The 18,059-nt window shown below is 44.9% G+C and overlaps 2 protein-coding genes across 2 annotated transcripts in view; one reads left to right on the top strand and one right to left on the bottom strand.

Annotated features, from left to right (window-relative positions):
* Positions 1–13,525, bottom strand: part of LOC309361229 (uncharacterized protein) — a gene marked incomplete at both ends in the record, with an annotated part of 41,516 nt that extends 27,991 nt beyond the window's left edge. The window contains 2 exons of the mRNA XM_081896154.1: positions 12,762–12,879; positions 13,441–13,525. Of these exons, the coding sequence (XP_081752280.1) occupies positions 12,762–12,879; positions 13,441–13,525 (203 nt within the window). The remainder of the gene's footprint in view (positions 1–12,761; positions 12,880–13,440) is intronic.
* LOC309361272 (inositol polyphosphate 5-phosphatase OCRL-like) overlaps positions 1–18,059 on the top strand; it is a gene marked incomplete at both ends in the record, with an annotated part of 518,559 nt that overhangs the window by 328,696 nt on the left and 171,804 nt on the right.

Genomic DNA, 18,059 nt, shown 5'->3' with positions numbered 1-18,059 from the left:
GCAGTATCCCAACAGTCGTACCATAGATATGCATGCCACCCAAAGGCGTTATTAAAACCTTCTAAATCCAAAATATCAGTGTTCTCAAGAAGCAGCCAGTCTTTCAACCAGCAGAATGCTGCTGATTCATAGTAAAGCTTAATGTCTGGCAGGGCAAACCCGCCTCTTTCCTTTGCATCAGTTAGTATTTTAAATTTTATTCTGGGCTTTTTGCCCTGCCAGACAAATTTAGAGATGTCTCTCTGCCACTTCTTGAAACAATCCATCTTGTCCACAATCTGCAAAGTTTGAAACAAAAATAACATTTTTGGCAATACATTCATCTTTATAGCTGCAATTCGACCCAACAAGGAAAGCTTCGATTTTGACCAAATTTCTAAGTCTTTTTTAACTTCTGACCAAAATTTCTCATAATTATCTTTAAATAAATTCAAATTTTTCGCAGTCATATTAATCCCTAGTGTCAGGGCCACCCAAGGTCCCAGCTCACAAGAGACCAAAGCCGAGTCCAGCTTATATACAGAAGCTTTTATTGAAGAACATTGTTAGCTTCATATCCGAGGCGCGTGGCCCCACGTCTGTTAGGCTTAGACCGCTGAAGTCCCCTCTGAATCAGTCCCGCCTCTACACCAGTTTAAGAGGCTTGTGCTGGACCACCTCTTCCTCTCCTTCCTTTTCCGCAGGGTCTTTCTGCCCCCCTGGGTTCCCTCCCTCCAGGATTCCCCAGAGGCTGAATCCTCTGACGCCTGCTCCCCCCTCCTTCTTGCTTTGGGACCAGGCTCCTCCTCCGGGCTCTCCTCACTTCCGCGCGCCTCCACATTTGAACTTGGCGCGCGTACGCTGCTTCTGACCTTCCTTTCGACAGTTACGCTGCTCCCGGTACTACTCTCCGCCCCTTCCGGCAGGACGTCTTGCCCCGATCTCCTTCCCCTCTCTGCTTCCTGCTCTGCTCCATCTGACACACTGGTAGCTCCACCCCCTTCACTCCGTTCCGGCGGAGAAGCCGGTCCTGATCTCCAACTCCCACTGGGGGTTCCCCTGCTGCTGCCCTGCTCCTGACTACTCCCCCCTGTGGCTCCCCTTGGCCTGACCAGGGGCGCTCCCTTTTGGGAATCCTCCGATTCACTGGAAAGACTCATGGAAACCCTCGAGTCATTGTCATCCTCTTCCTCGTCGCCCTGGGATCCTTCCCCCTCGCTCTCAGTCTCCTCCCTCATCTGCGCCTCTCTCCCTGAACCCCTGACACCTAGGTATTTCACTTTCTTAACCACAATTAAGCCTGTCTCATTCTGAAACCCTTCTTTTTCCATTGATGTTAAATTTTTCTCTAAAACCTTAGTTTTTAGCTTCTTTAATCTAAATCCTGCCACATGACCAAATTCTTGAATCAATTCTAAAATCCTTTTCGTACTAGATTCTGGCTCCTGTAATGTTAAAACCAGGTCATCTGCAAAGGCCTTCAATTTATATTGTTTGGCTCCGACCTGAATTCCTTTAATAAACCGAACCCTTCTAATCATGTTCAACAGCACCTCCAGGACCGAAATAAATAATAATGGAGAGATAGGGCAGCCCTGACGTGTTCCTTTTTCTATCTTAAATTCTTCTGTCACCACATTATTAACTATCAATTTTGCTTTTTGTTCTGAATAGATTGCATCTATACCGTTTTCAAACCCCTGTCCTACTCCCATTCCTTTAAGATTTTTCTTCATAAAATTCCAAGAAATATTATCAAAGGCCTTCTCTGCATCAATAAAAATTAGTACTGCTTTTGTATTAATATTCATTTGCAACAGCTCCAAAATATCAATTATGTTCCTTGTATTGTCAGACAAATGTCTGCCTGGTAGAAAGCCTGCCTGATCCTTATGTATTACTTCAGTTAACACTCTTTTTAATCTATTGGCTAAAATATCTGCAAAGATTTTGTAATCCACATTTAAAAGGGAGATGGGACGGTAATTCTTAAGTTGTGCCTTTTCAGATTCTGTTTTCGGTATAAGTGTGATGAAAGCTTCTTTCCACGACTCCGGCACGTTCTTCCCCTCCATAATTTCATTACAGACCTCCTTTAGTGGTTGAATTAAATAGTCTTTCAAAGTCCTACAGTACTTGGAGGTTAGCCCGTCCGGCCCTGGAGACTTGCCCAGTTGCATGTTCTGAATGGCACCTTCAATCTCCTGTTCTGTAATTTTATAGTTTAACATTGTCTTATTTTCTTGAGATATTTTTTGTATTCCATTAGTTCTTAAAAATTGGTCTATATCAGTCTCTTTCTGTGGCCCTTGTGTATAAAGTTGTTTAAAATATCTCTGGAAGCACTTTCTAATCTCCACCGGATTCTGGATATTTTTCCCTTCAATCTCAAGATTCGTGATCGTATTTAACTTCTGTCTTTTTTTCAACTGCCACGCTAATAATTTTCCACATTTATTAGCTGACTCAAAAGTCTTTTGTCTCATTTGTTTAATTTTCCACTCTACTTCCTGATTTATCAATTTCATATAATGTACTTGATATAACTTAATTTCTCTCAGAATCTCTTGTGACTTTGGTTTCGATCTTAGCTTCTTCTCTCCTTCTTTTATTTTCTCCAAAATTTTGTCTTTTTTCTCATTTTGGAATCTCTTTTTTATTGCATTCTGTTGTATCAAGAACCCTCTCATGACCGCTTTGCTTGCGTCCCAGATTACTCTTTTTTCAACCGTGGTTTTCAAATTTACTTCAAAATAGTCTCTCAAGGTCTTTTGGGCCTTCCTGACAATCTCTTGATCTCTTAATAAGGTGTCAGGGGTTCAGGAGCAGAGACACAGGAGGGGGAGCAAATGGAGAGCGAGGAGGAGGAATCCGAGGGGGGAGTAGGCAGTGACAGTGGTCAGAGAGATTCCTCGAGTCTCACCAGCGAATCGGAAGACTCGCAGAAGGGAGCGCCCGTGGCCAGGGCGAGGGGGGTGCCAAAGGGGAAGCCCCAGAAACAAGGGGCCAGCGGGGACTCATTGAGCAGCAGCTGGAAATCAGGACCAGCTTCCCCACCAGAGCACAGTAGGGGGGAGGAGTCCCAGGAATCGGGAACAGTGTTCTCGCCACCAGCGAGAGGAGATGAGTCAGGGTTGACCACGCCCACATCGGAGAGCGGGGGAACGGTCAGGAGGAAGGTTACCGGCTGGGCGCGCACGCCAAGTTCAAATGTACAGGCGAGCGGCACAGCAGGTAGCCCAGATGAGGAGCCAGGTCCTAAAGCCCGCCGGAAGGAAGGGCAAGACTCAGGAGGGTCAGCGTCAGAGGAGTCCAGGAAGGAGGAAACCCCAGGGGGCAGAAGGACCCAGCGAAGAAAGGAACAGCGCAGGAGGTGGAGCCGGGCTAGGATCTTAAACTGGTGCGGAAGGGGTAGTGAGTCAGAGGGGACTTCGCCGGTCTGAAGTCAAGACGTAGGATTGCACGCTCTGGGGTTTGAAATGGAAACTAAGCTTCAATAAAGACTTTTGTACATTAAATCAACTGGGCGTTGGTCCTCTGTGAGCTGGGACCTGGAGGCAGTCCTGACATAAGGTGTCATTCATCTTCCATCTGAAGGAACCGATTGGTGTTAGTTTCATTTCCATCTTTACAGCATTGTGGTCGGAGCAGGTTTTTGGGCAGATTTCCACCTTTTTTATCTTAGGTGCCAGTCCTCTAGTTATCCATATTTGGTCAATTCTAGTCCATGTCATTTTGGCTTCAGAAAAGAACGTCCCTTCTCTACCTAGGGGATTTTTAGTTCTCCATATGTCAATTAAATCCATATTGTCAGTCAATTCAAAAAAAGTTTTCGGTAGTCTGCCCTCTTTTGTTATAATCTGTTTTTGTGCTTTATCCATGTTCGTAGATACCACTCCATTCATATCTCCCATCATAATGATGCTATTGTAGTCCATATAGTCCAACATTGTCTCGTGCAACTTCTTGTAAAATTCCGATTTCCCCTCATTTGGTGCGTAAATTCCTAAAATCAAAAATCTTTCTCCTTGGGTTTGAATTTCAATTGCCAAAATTCTTCCTTGCTCATCTTTAAAAAGAAATTTTGGTGATAGGATTTCTTTTGCATAAATAACAACTCCTCTCTTCTTTTCTTTATCCAATGAAATAAATTCTTGGCCTAATCTTTTGTTGATTAAAACTTTCCTGTGGAGCCTAATCACATGCGTTTCCTGTAGACAAATTATGTCCAATTGTTCCTTTTTTAATAAGTGAAAAATTTTCCTCCTCTTCTCAGGGGAATTCAAACCATGAATGTTCCAGCTTAATAGTTGCAGGGACATGTTGAAGTAGTTCTATTTTCCTCCTACTGCTCCCAAAAGTTCTTCCTCCTTTGACGGTGGTATCGCTTTGCCAGGCTTGTCAAGTCCCAAAGGTGTAAGTGCAGAACTTAATGGTCCAGATCTTAAGGCTCTTAATTCTTCCTCAATCCCTTTCTGAAGGTCTTATCCGTAGTCACTCAAAAAACTTTCCTTGTCTTCCGCAGATTTAAATTTTTTCCCTTTAAAAGTAAAAGATAGCCCCTGGGGGAATTCCCATCTAAAGACGATTCTGTTGCTTCTCAGTAGTGTCACTAGATCTCCGTAGTTAGATCTAAGTTCAAGTAAGTGTTTCGGGATATCCTTGCAAATTTCCACCCTTGAATCTTTGATCTCTAAGGTCTTCTGAAAGTTTGCACTCAGTATCTTATCTCTTTCTTCCTTCGTTCTGAGGGAGATCAGACAGTCTCTCGACTTGATCTTCCTCCCTCCCTTTCCAAGTCTGAATGCACTTACAATCTTAAAATCTTTGTCCTCTTCCAGAGACCAAAATTATGCAAATTCCTGTGTCAGATACTCAATTAAATCCTCCTTTTCAAGTTCTGGTACTGACCTAATTCTCAGATTATTTTCTTTATTTTTTAATTCTATCATAGACAGAAGTGCCTGATGTTCACCAATCTGTTTACGCATAGGTTTAATTTCTTCTTGCACAGCCTCTACTTTCTGTTTAGCCTCCTCAGCTGTTTTACGATTTAATGTAGTGTCTTCCAATAATTTCCCAATAGATTGAGCATTTAAACTGACTTGCTGAGTCAAATTATTAATACTGACTGTATTTTGGTCAATTTTAGTTGATTGTTCAGTCACTTGCTTACTTAGGCCATCCAATTTTTCAAAAAATTTATTTAACACTGAGGTAAAGTCCCCTCCTGTGGCCATTCCTTCAGGCCTAGTTTGATCTAAGTCTTCCTCTTGTGCCACAGGGACAGTGGGAACAGATGATCTGTGTAGCTGTGAAATTATACTAGACTGCTGTGTTTTGGCTTTAGCTGATCTTGTCTTCCCACTCATCCCACTTCTGTCTATGCGCCAAGGTCAATCCCACGGTCTGCTTTTCCTATGGAAAATCCCCAAGTCCAGAGATGGAAAAATCCCCCAGTAGTTGTAAAACTTCAATGCTCCACTAGAGGGACACTATGTTTATCTTAAAAAGTCACAATTTGTAAAATCTTTCCCAAATTACAAAGTGTTTCTTAAAAGTTTACAACAATAGCGAGTCTCCAGAAGACCTTCCGAGTCCTTTGACTTTTGCAGAGTTAGTCATAGAAAAGTTACAAAAAAGTGCGAGTTACAATATGACAGTTCAAACAGCCTGACAGTTCTAATAGTTTGGCAGCCCGATCACCGGGAGTTCAAATATTTTGTAAATCCACAAACGAAGAAGTAAAAGTCAGGTTTCCCTCTTCCACCTCAATTTAGTTGAGGTGGAATCTTCTATTTGATGTTCAGATTTGGTTCTTTTAAAGTCAGTTTCCAAAGCATAAGTAAATTAGACGTCATTGCTTTAAATCTTTAAACAGAGCCGGGAGACGGACTTCCTGGTTGCGTCTCCCGCTTCAGTGCCAAATTAAGCTGTGTTTAATCCCCGGTTCATTATACTTCACCTACTCATGGGTAGTTGTTTTCTTTTTAAGCCGAATAGTCCCAGGAAAAGGGTCAGCGCTCACCGACAGCAGCTTTGCAGCTTCACCCCACAGAAAGAGCGATCAACTCACAGCACCGCGCCAACCCCGTCACGCTCCGGAGCCCCTTTGCAGTTTCGGGGGGAGCTAATGGTGCCCGCCGAGTCCCACGGCCACAGGCTACCGCTGCCTGTGGATTTCCAGCAAGGGTCTCTGCTTCGCCGTAGCGGACGACCCATTTCTGCGGAGCTTCCCCTTTACAAAGAGAAGGGGACCGCCATTGCCATTCACGCCGCCCCCGGAAGTCATTTTAAGTCCTTTTGAAACAATTTTCTGGGTCTTAGCTCAGACAGTCTTTGCTTTGATCTGTTTACAGAAAACGGAAGGCGGACGTCCTGTTTACGCCTTCCCGCTTCAGTGCCAAATTAATCATTTTTTCCCTTTAATTCCCCGATCTTTAAACTTGACCTACTCACAGGTAGTTGTTTAGTAGCCGAATTGTCACAGGAAAAAGGTCAGTGTCTCCGGCAACAGCTGTGCGGCTTCACTCCACGGAAGAAGAAATTGACTCTCAGCACCGCGCCAAACTCCCCGTTTCGCTCCGGAGCCCTTTACGGGGTTCCTTTGCTGATTGGGGGGGCGCTAAAGGTGCCCGCCGAGTCCCACGGTCACAGGCTTCACCCGCCTGTGATTTCGAAGGGGTCCCCGCTTCGCCGTAGCGGCAAGACCCGTTTTTCGCGGAGCTTACTCCCTCAGAACAAGAGGGAATCCACCATTGCCGATGGCGCCGCCGATGGCCCAATCGTCCAACCGATGGCCCATTGCCGATGGCCCAATCATCTTCTCAATCCGGTCCACGGACAGTCTGGGAATCAATGTGTTTTTCCATGAGCAGAATGTGTCCTTTCATTTAAAATGCATCTCTGGGTTCTTTGTGGGGCATAGGAATTGGTTCATTTTCTCTCTCCAAAATATAGTCCGGCCCCCCACATGCTGTGAGGGACGGTGGACCAGCCCACGGCTGAAAAAGGTTGCTGACCCCTGGCCTTGAGCCTCCTCAGGACTGGCGCAGGGGCCGTGCATTTCAGGGTGCCAGCCAAGGCCCCTGCCCCAGTACTGATTGCTGATTCTACTGAGTCCATCAGTATATTGTTGTGAAGTGACCTGGCATTTTTAATGAAGTGCAATATAGGCTTGTCTTACATCTTTAACAACAACAACAACAACACAGTAAATTGCACAGAAGAATTCCATGTTGCCTGTGGGAGCGGCTGGGTAGACCTCTTTGTTTTTTTTAAAGAAATATTTATTAAGGTTTTACAAAAGCATGAATACAAAAATACATAAAGAAATGAAATACATGAAAAAAGGAAAAAATACATGAAAAAAGAAAAAATGGAAATAAAAAAATGCAACATATAAAAGACAAAGAAAAAATAAAAAAAGTTAAAAACAAATCCGTTTTTCATAACTTTAGACTCCTTTGCTTGTTTCTTTGACCTCCTCACACCTCCCCTTTTTGTATTCCCATTTACATAATCAAGTCAGCAAATCCTTACCCTCTTTCATTTGCCTTAACTCTGTATCTTAACATTTTATAACTCTATATTTTCATCCAATATCAATTCATTTTTGCATATTCTTGTTAATTTTGTTGCTAATACCACTTATTTTCAATCCAACATCATTTAAACATTCATTAATTTTACAGTGTTTCTTCTTCCACCAACTCTTCTCCCAGGTCTCGGATTCTGCCAGTCATTTCTGCCAATTCCATATAGTCCATTACCTTCATCTGCCACTCTTCCAGGGTGGGTAAATCTTGTGTCCTCCAATACTTTGCAATAAATATTCTTGCTGCTGTTGTTGCGTACATAAAGAAAGTTCTGTCCTTCTTTAGCACCAATTGGCGGACTATGCCCAGGAGAAAAGCCTCTGGTTTCTTCAGGAAGGTATATTTAAATACCTTTTTCATTTCATTATATATCATCTCCCAGAAAGCCTTAAACTTTGGGCACGTCCACCAAAGGTGAAAGAATGTACCTTCATTCTCTTTACATTTCCAACATTTATTATCGGGCACATGGTAGATTTTTGCTAGCTTGACTGGCATTATGTACCACTTATATATCATTTTCATAATATTCTCTCTTAAGGCATTACATGCCGTAAATTTCATAGCGGTGTTCCACAACTGTTCCCAGTCAGCAAACACAATGTTATGTCCAACATCTTGTGCCCATTTGATCATAGAAGATTTAACCGTTTCATCCTGTGTATTCCATTTTAACAGCAAGCTATACATTCTTGAAAGTATCTTAGTTTTGGGATCTAACAATTCTGTTTCCAATTTTGATTTTTCCACCTGGAAGCCAATTTTTTTGTCCAGATTATAGGCCTCTCTTGTACCCGGACAACACCATTACTGGCCCCAACAACATTACACATACCATCTCTATTTAATTGCTCATCGTCTAACATTGTGTATGCCATCAAATGCCAACAGTGTCCTTCAGCTCTCTATATTGGACAAACAGGCCAGACCTTACGCCAAAGAATAAACGGACATAAATCGGACATCAGGAATCACAAGACAGAGAAACCAGTAGGAGAACACTTCAATCTCCCAGGACATTCTATACAAGATCTCAAAGTAGCTGTTTTACTACAAAGGAATTTCAGAAATAGACTGGAAAGAGAAGCTGCTGAATTGCAACTTATCACCAAACTTAAAACCATGGAGAGACCTGGTCTGAACAAAGACATTGGATTCTTATCTCATTATACATGACAAAGCCATTTTTCACCTTCTCACCCCTTGCTTTTTCCTGTAAGACCTATTGCAGTCGTTAAGAGTCGTCAACAGGCTCATCACAGCTATCTGCCAATCACCCATTCCCACCACCCTTCTGAGTAATACCCCTCCCCACCTTCTCACTATATAGAAGGGTCTGGAAACTTCTGTTTCAGTGTATCTGAAGAAGTGTGCATGCACACAAAAGCTCCTACCAAGAACTAACTTAGTTGGCCTTAAGGTGCTACTGGAAGGAATTTTTTTTGTTGGAACAATAATAACATTTTTGGCAATATATTCATCTTTATAACTGCAATTTGACCCAACAAGGAAAGCTTCAAATATGACCATATTTCCAAATCTTGTTTCACTTCTGCCCAACATTTCTCATAGTTATCTTTAAATAAATTTAAATTCTTAGCGGTCATATTAACCCCCAGATATTTTACTTTCTTAACTAATGATAAACCTGTCTCCTTCTGAAACCTCTCTTTCTCAATTGGTGTTAAATTTTTCTCAAGTACTTTAGTTTTTGACTTGTTCAGCTTAAATCCTGCCACATGACCAAATTCTTGAATCAGTTCTAATACTCTTTTCGTACTAGATTCTGGCTCCTGTAACGTCAAAACTAGGTCATCTGCAAAAGCTTTCAATTTGTATTGTTTGGCTCCGACCTGAATACCTTTGATCAAACGGTCCCTTCTGATCATATTTAGCAAAACCTCCAGGACCAAAATAAAAAGCAATGGGGAAATTGGGCAGCCTTGTTGTGTACCTTTCTCTATCTTAAATTCCTCTGTCATCACATTATTAACTATTAATTTAGCCTTTTGTTCTGAGTAAATTGCACTTATACCATTTTCAAACCCTTGGCCTACCCCCATTCCCTGAAGATTTTTCTTCATAAAATTCCAAGAAATATTATCAAAGGCTTTTTCCGCGTCTATAAAAATTAAAACTGCTTTGGTATTGATATTCACTTGCAGCTTCTCCAAAATTTTAATTATATTCCACGTATTGTCAGACAGATGCCTACCTGGGAGAAAGCCAGCTTGGTCTTTATGTATCTCTTCAACTAATAACTTTTTTAATCTGTTAGCCAAAATATCAGTGTAATGGGAATTGGGGTTGCTCGTGTGTAAGTTGCCGCTACTCTTGGCAAGCTGCCTGGTTAAACCTTTCCCTGGCTACACAGCCCTTACTCCGCGGCTGTGTCAGTCACTGGCAGAATCCGTCAGTGGGCGTTTCTTGAACTTCTTCCAGCATAAAAGTTCTTTGACGCCCAGTCTCCGCCTAGCCTCCCTGCGCGGAGGTCTTCTGCTCAGGGTGGGCGTGGCCAGCGTAGGACCTGTGCTCTCCCCTCTGGTCTCTGTGGAAGAGTCCTGGAGCCATCTCTCCGAAGCCCTCCCCTGCTCCCCTTTCTTCCTGGTGTCATGCTAATTTCCTTCCCCAGTGGATGAGTTCCCTCTCTCTCTGCTGGGCCCTTCTCCGGCATCGCTGGGGAGCCTTACCTCCACTCCTGGCTCCGATGGCAGTTCCCTGACATCCACCTCCCCCCCAGGACCCCCCCACCTCCGGCCCGTCCCCTTGACCCAATTTCGTCCCTTTCCTCGGCCGATGATGCGGGGAATCCCCGGAAGGAGCTGCCCCCAGCCTCTGAGGATTCAAACTCTGCTTCCCACCTGCTCCTATCTCTTCCCATGGGGTAATCTTCCCAGTCCGATTCCTCTCCCTCTGATACCTCTCCTCCCTCCTCTTCGGAGTCCGGAAACCGCACAAAATCCTCTTCATCTTCTGTGGTGCCAAATTGCTCCTCCCAGAATCTCGCTAGTGGTTTGGGTTTCCTTGGGAACCTGCTGTGAAACTCCTCCCTGAGATACTCATCCCTGATGACCTCCGCAGGAACCCACGTGTTTTCTGACTCGGGTTCGCCCTCCCAAGCCACCAAATACTCCACCTGGTTCCCTCGCCATCTTGAATCGAGTATTTCCATGGCTTGACTGCAAAGTTCCCTCTCCTCCACCTGCTGGTGTGTGGGGACTTCTCCCTCTCGCCCTGGAAATTCCCGTCCCTCCCTGTATGGTGAGAGTAGAGACATATGGAACACCGGGGGTAGTTTCATGATGGCCGGCAACTTGAGCCTAAAAGCCACGGGGTTCACCTGCTGTGTTACCTCGAAAGGTCCTAGTCGCCTTAGCCCCAACTTCTTGCAACCTCCCTTAAAAGGTAAACCTTGGGTTGACAACCACACCCGGTCCCCAACCCGTATGGTTTCCACTTCCCTACGGTGCTTGTCTACCTGTCTCTTGTACATTTCCTTGGCCCGCTCCAAGTTCATCTTAAGTTGTTGGTGTAAGGCCTCCATTTCTTCCACAAACTGCTCTGCCGCAGGTACACTCCACCTCTCCTCCCCTTCCCCCGGGAAGGCCCTGGGGTGACACCCATAATTAGCCATGAACGGGCTCATTCCCGTGGACACATGTTCAGCGTTATTGTAGGCAAATTCGGCCAGCGCTAGTTTCTCCACCCAATCGTTCTGCCTCTCGCTGACATAGCAGCGTAGGTATTGATACTGTTAGCTCTTTCCGCTTGCCCGTTGGTCTCCGGATGTCTAGCCGTCGAAAAGCTCACCTCGACTTGCAGCAAGCTCATGAGCTTCCTCCAGAACCGGGAAGTAAATTGCTTCCCGCGGTCGGACAAAACCCTCAAGGGGTCGCCATGCAGCCTGAAGATGTGATCCACAAACAACCTGGCTGTTTCCTCTGCCGTCACCGCATGCGAGCACGCGATGAAATGGCACATTTTTGTTAGCAGGTCGACTACCACCATGACGGCCGTTTTCCGCCTTGACTTGGGCAAATTGGTCATAAAATCTATGGGTACTACCTCCCATGGTCTCCCCGGCGTGGGTAAGGGTTCCAGTAACCCTGCGGGTGCAGCCCTCTACCCCTTTACTCGCTGGCAGCTGTCGCACCCCCGTACATATTCCCGTACATCTTCCCTCACTCTTGGCCACCAGAACTGCCGGGTGACAAGCAACATGGTTTTGTGTTGACCAAAATGCCCCACCGTCGGGTTGTCATGGAGTTGTTTGAGTACTCTTCCCCTCAGGTTCTCCCCTGGTACGTACATTGCTCCCTTGTAATACAGTACCCCTTCCTTCTCTTCAAAACCCCCATGGTTTTCCCCTGCGTCCCTGAGTTCCCTGATTTTGGTTTGAGTGAACTCGTCGTCTCTCGTCAGCCCGGCTAGTTCTCGTCTCCCGACCAACACTCCCCCCCCACACCCATCGGTTCTCGGGGTTCACGTGTCGGACTTCTGGCGGTCCCTCCCCTTCCATGTACTCCGGCTTCCGGGAGAGAGCGTCTGCTCTGACGTTTTCCTCTCCCGGCACATACAGAATCTCGAAGAAAAACTTGGAGAACTCTTGTGCCCATCGCACCTGTCTCTGGTTGAGTACCCGCGCAGTCCTCCAGTATTCCAGGTTCTTATGGTCCGTGCACACCTGGATCTTGTGCTGCGCCCCTATTAACAAATGTCTCCAGCGTCGAAATGCTTCATAAATTGCAAGCAGTTCACGGTCATACACCGTGTAGTTTTGCTCCGATTTGCTCAGCTTCCTTGAGAAAAAGGTGCACGGTCTCCAGCTCGACTGATCTCCCGGCTGTAGCAGTACCGCTCCGACGGCCCAGTCTGACGCGTCTGTCTCCAGCCTCATTGGCTTCTGCAGATCCACGTGCAAGAGTTGCTCTTCTGAAGCGAACGTCTTCTTTAGCCTTTCAAACGATTGCTGTGCCTCTTCTGTCCAGACGAACTTTCTTTTGCTACTGAGACAATCTGTGATGGGTGCGGTCAAGTGGGCGAAGTTCTTGATGAACTTCCGATAGAAGTTGCTGAACCCCAGGAACCTCTGCACGTCCTTCCGGGTCTTGGGGGGTCTTCCATTCCAGAACCGCCTGCACCCTGCCGGGGTCCATAGCCAGGCCCTTGTCCGACAAACTGTACCCCAGGAACTCCACCTCTCGGGCATGGAATTGGCACTTCTCCAGTTTGACCCACAACTGGTGCTCCTGTAGCCTCTTTAGCACTTCCCGGACATCTCTGACATGTTGCTCCTCGTCGTCTGAATAGATTAACACGTCATCCAAAAAGGCTACACAATTTTTGTACAGCAGGGATCCCAACACGTGGTGCACGAAAGCTTGAAAACATGCAGAGCCTGATTGTAATCCAAAAGGCATAACTAAGTACTCAAAGGCCCTCAGAGGGGTGAACATGGTGGTTTCCCATTCATCCCCCTCCCTCATCCTAATCAAATTGTACGCTTCCTGAAGGTCCAGCTTAGTAAAAAAATTTCCCTGCCTGACTTGCATTAAAATGCCGTCAATCCTGGGCATTGGGAAGTTCACGGGTTCTGACACCAAATTGACCTCTCTATAGTCCACAACCAGCCTGGGCTGATTAGTATCTTTCTTGTCCACAAAGAACACCGGGCTGCCACCCACCGCCCTTGATTCTCTTATGAAACCTCTTTTCAGGTTCTTGTCAATAAATTCCCGCAACTCCTGCATCTCCCTGTCCGACATGGCATACAGTTTACCCACTGGCAGCTGAGCCCCTGGGAGTAGGTTGATTTGGCAGTCAAAGGGCCTATGGGGTGGTAGTCTATCCGCTTCCTTCTCACTGAAGACATCCTGCAGGTCAGTGTATTGTGGTGGTACCTCCCCTTTTTGCTCCACTGCCATCCCCGCCACCCTGGCCACGGCCATCCTCAGGGTTTCCCCCCCGTGACAGTGTTCCAAGCAGTGAGCTGACCCAAAAGTGACTGTCCGCTGATGCCATGCCACTACTGGATCATGTACCGCCAGCCAGCTCATTCCTAGTATGATCGGGGGTCCTGCCAGTGTGGCTACGTGAAAGGCAATGGTTTCTGTGTGTCTGGAAACCCTCATTCTCATAGGGGGAGTCTGGTGCGTCACTCCCCCCCCCCCCAGAAGTTCTCTGCCATCCATGGTGGTTGCCTGCAAGGGAAAATCTAGGGGCAGTATGTGGAGCTGGTGCTCTAGCACGAAGTCTTTGCTGAAAAAAATGCAAGAACTGCCTGAATCCAGCAGCGCCTTCACCTTGATTGGGTGCCCGTTAGGGAGTTCTAGTACCACCTCTATGGCTATAGCTGCCTTGGGGGGGTCTGGCTTGGGCACTTTTTGTGGTTGCTGGCCTGGCTGCTGTGCCCGCTGATCGGCAGCCAAGCGTTGGCGTTTCCCTGCTCCTTTCCCCCCTCCTCCTCACAGCCAGCAGCTCCCACCATCCCTTGCCATGCCTTTCTTTGGGGGCAGACCCTGGCAAAATGTCCTGGCTGTTGGCAGAGGAAACACTTCTTGGCTGTTTTCCCCTCCCTTCCCTCCTTCTTGCGAACTTTGCTGGAGTTTGAAACCCCGCGTGCGCGCGCGCGCCACCAATTTCCATTGGCTCCACTGGCTGGGAAGGTTGCTCCGGTATTTCAGGAATGCGGTTGTCATGCCAACGCTCTCCTCTCCCTTCCCGCTTCTCTTGAGCTCGCGCCTCTTGCCGTACACCAATCGCAAGTACAGCCTTGGTCAGCTGATCCATTGATTGCGGGCGGGAAGCATGGGAAAGCTCATCCTTTTTTTTATAATACTATTTATTAAAAATTTGTTTAAACAGTAAGAAAACATACAGAATAACATATAATTTTCCAATATCCACATTTCATTCACCTCATTGGACTTCCTCACAACTCTTGTTCCTGCATTCCAAAATCTTAAACTTTACCAGCAATTTATTAACTTGTTTCAATTCTTATAATATAGTTTTCCAATATTATGTCCCTAATTTTAGATAATTAAAATCCCAATTTTAAAAACTTAATTTAACATAATATTTATCCAAAATTTATCTTTTCTTTTAATTACATTTATCTTCCTGTTCCTTTTAACTAATTTATTGGTACCATATTGTTGCTAATCTTACATCTTTCTTAACATTCATACAATTTGCAATGTTTTTGTAAATAATCCTTAAATTTCTTCCAGTCCTCCTCCACAACTTCTTCTCCCAGGTCTCGCATTCTGCCAGTCATTTCCGCCAGTTCCATATAGTCCATCAGTTGCATCTGCCATTCTTCCAGTGTGGGCAAATCTTGGGTTTTCCAGTATTTAGCGATGAGTATCCTTGCTGCTGTTGTAGCATACATAAAAAAACTTCTGTCTTTCTTTAACACCCTCTGGCCGACAATGCCTAAAAGAAAGGCCTCTGGTTTCTTAGGGAAGGTATACTTAAATACCTTTTTCAGTTCATTATATATCATTTCCCAGAAAGCCTTAACTCTAGGGCAGGTCCACCAGAGGTGAAAAAACGTTCCTTCAGTTTCTTTACATTTCCAACATTTATTATCTGACAAATGGTATATCTTTGCAAGCTTGACTGGGGTCATGTACCACCTGTATATCATTTTCATAATATTTTCTTTCAAGGCATTACATGCCGTGAATCTCAGGCCGGTGGTCCATAACATTTCCCAGTCAGCAAACATAATATTATACCCTATGTCCTGTGCCCATTTTATCATAGCTGATTTGACCGTTTCATCTTGTGTTTCATTTTAGCAGCAAGTTATACATTCTTGAAAGTATCTTCAAAATGGGTTCTAACAGTTCTGTTTTTAACTTTGATTTTTCCACCTGGAATCCAGTCTTTTGTCCAACTTGAAAACTTCTTTAATCTGAGCATAATGTAACCAATCTCGCACTTTATCCTTTAGTTTCTCCAAACTCTGCAACCTCCAGTTATCTCCATCTTTTTCTATTATTTCCCAATATTTCGGCCATTTGGCCTCCATATTGAGTCTTTTCGGGGCCTTAGCTTCCATTGGTGATAACCACCTTGGGGTCTTATTTTCCAATAAGTCTTTATATTTTGTCCAGACATTGAACACTGCTTTTCTGACAATATGGTTCTTGAAAGCCTTATGAATTTTAACCTTGTCATACCACAAATATGCATGCCATCCAAAAGCATTGTTAAATCCTTCCAAATCTAAAACATCAGTGTTTTCAAGAAGCAGCCAGTCCTTCAACCAGCAGAAAGCTGCTGATTCATAGTACAACTTTAAGTCTGGCAGGGCAAAGCCCCCTCTTTCTTTAGCATCAGTTAATATCTTGAACTTAATTCTGGGCTTTTTGCCCTGCCAGACAAATTTAGAGATATCTCTCTGCCACCTCCAAAAATACTCCATTTTATCCACAATCCGGAGGCGGCGCGTCCGACAATGGCTGCCCTCTTCTAACCGCGAAGAGGGAGCTCTGCAGAAACGGGTCGTCCGCTACGGCGAAGCAGAGACCCACGTCGGAAAACCACAGGCAGCGAAAGCCTGTGGCCGTGGGACTCGGCGGGCACCAGGAGCGCCCCCCGAAATGCAGAAGGAACCTCGTAAGAGGTCCCGGAACGTGGAAGGGTTGGCGCGGTGCTGTGAGTCAATCGCTCTTTCTGTGGAGTGAAGCCGCGTAGCTGCTGTCGGCGAGCCCTGTCCTCTTTTCCTGGGAACATCCGATTGGAAAACAACAACTCGTGAGTAAGAAAAGAAAGAAAGATTTGGAGGATAAATTATTGCTAATTCGGCTAAAAGCGAGAGACGAAACCAGGAAGTCCGTCTCTTGTCACTGCTTAAGATTCAAAGCAAAGGACTTTGATGTTTGGAGCCTTTGAAGAGGTGCTAAAAGGCAATCAACTCTTACATCTACTGAAGTCGCTTTTAAGATTTAACCCTTTAAAAGGTTTACTTCGTAACATGAACTGTGCTTTACCTTCTCTGCTGGATTTACAAATTGACAGAGAACCCCAGGCAGTCGGACTGCCTATATAATAGAACTGTCAGATTACAAACTTTGACACTTTGTTGCTTTGTGTTATTACAAGCTGAGCTCTAGTGGAACTGTTACATTGAACTACTCCATCCTGCACTTGTTGAGACATTGTTATACCTTGAGACCAACTCTGCTAAACACAAGGAAACTGAAGGGTCCTTGGAAACTAAAGGCTGTTTGGACATTGCTTTTGAAGTATTGGAATTTGGAAAAGTTTGAAGTTCTAAATAATTGGCTTTAATAATTTGATTTCTTCCCTCAAAACATAAGTGGGCTCCCTCTAGAGGACTTTGGATTTACAACTATATGTGACTTTGCTTTCTGTTTCCTTTCCTCCTACTTGGTTGTTTACTTTATGGGCTTGTGGATTCTCATGGGAATACACTCAATTTGACCTTGACTAGCAGACAGAATTGGAATGAGTGGCACTGGGAGAATAACAAGAGCGGCTAAAGGGAAAACAAAGCAAACAACTTTGAATCTATCTTCACAGCCGCGCAGATCATCTGTCCCTGATGTTTTGGAATTAGAAGAAACTGAGCAACTGTTGTTAGAAGATATGGCAACAGGTGGATCTGCTTCAGTATTAGACAAAATACTAGAAAAACTGGAAGGCTTAGACAAAAAAGTGGATGAACAAACGGCAAAGATTGATCAGACTAGAGACAGTGTCAATAAACTAACTGAACAAGTTACACAATCAATTGGCAAACTATTTGAATCCACTGCAGAAAATCGGAAACTGGCAGAGGAAGCCATCCAGAAAACTGAGGTACTGGAGCAGGAGGTAAGACCACTGCATAAGCAGGTTGGAGAACAGCAGGCCTACCTGTCTATGATCGAACTACGGGCTCGGGATAACAACTTGAAATTGAGGTTTATACCAGAACTTGAACCTGAACAAGGGAACTTAATTGAGTTTTTGACAAAGGAATTTTCCAAGTGGTGGCCTTTGGAGGAAGAAAAGGACTTTAAAATTGTGACTGCTTTTAGACTTGGAAAATCAACAAGGAAAGACAAGCCCAGAGACTGTTTGATTACTTTGAGATCCAAGGAGGAAAGAGACAAAATATTAGGACTACACTACGAAAAGTCACTTGAAATTTTGGATAAAAGAGCAGAGATTTACAAAGATATCCCAAAACAACTTTTGGACCTTAGATCCACCTACACTGAACTAGTAAGGCTGCTGAGGAGTAACTCAATTATTTTTAGGTGGGAATTCCCCCAAGGACTATCTTTTACGTTCAGAGGGAAGAAGGTGAAAATTAAAACAGCTGAAGACAAAGACAAATTTTTGAATACCTATGGAGAGGACCTTCAGAAAGGGATTGATAGACCCTCAGGGGCTGGACCACTGCCTGTACCTACACCTACACCTTTGGGGTCTGAAGACCAGGATAAAAAGATACCACCACCA

This window comes from Podarcis melisellensis (assembly GCF_964234715.1).
Source record: "Podarcis melisellensis genome assembly, chromosome: W".
Classification (NCBI taxonomy): Eukaryota; Metazoa; Chordata; class Lepidosauria; order Squamata; family Lacertidae; genus Podarcis; species Podarcis melisellensis.
This window is presented reverse-complemented; position numbering and strand designations above follow the sequence as displayed.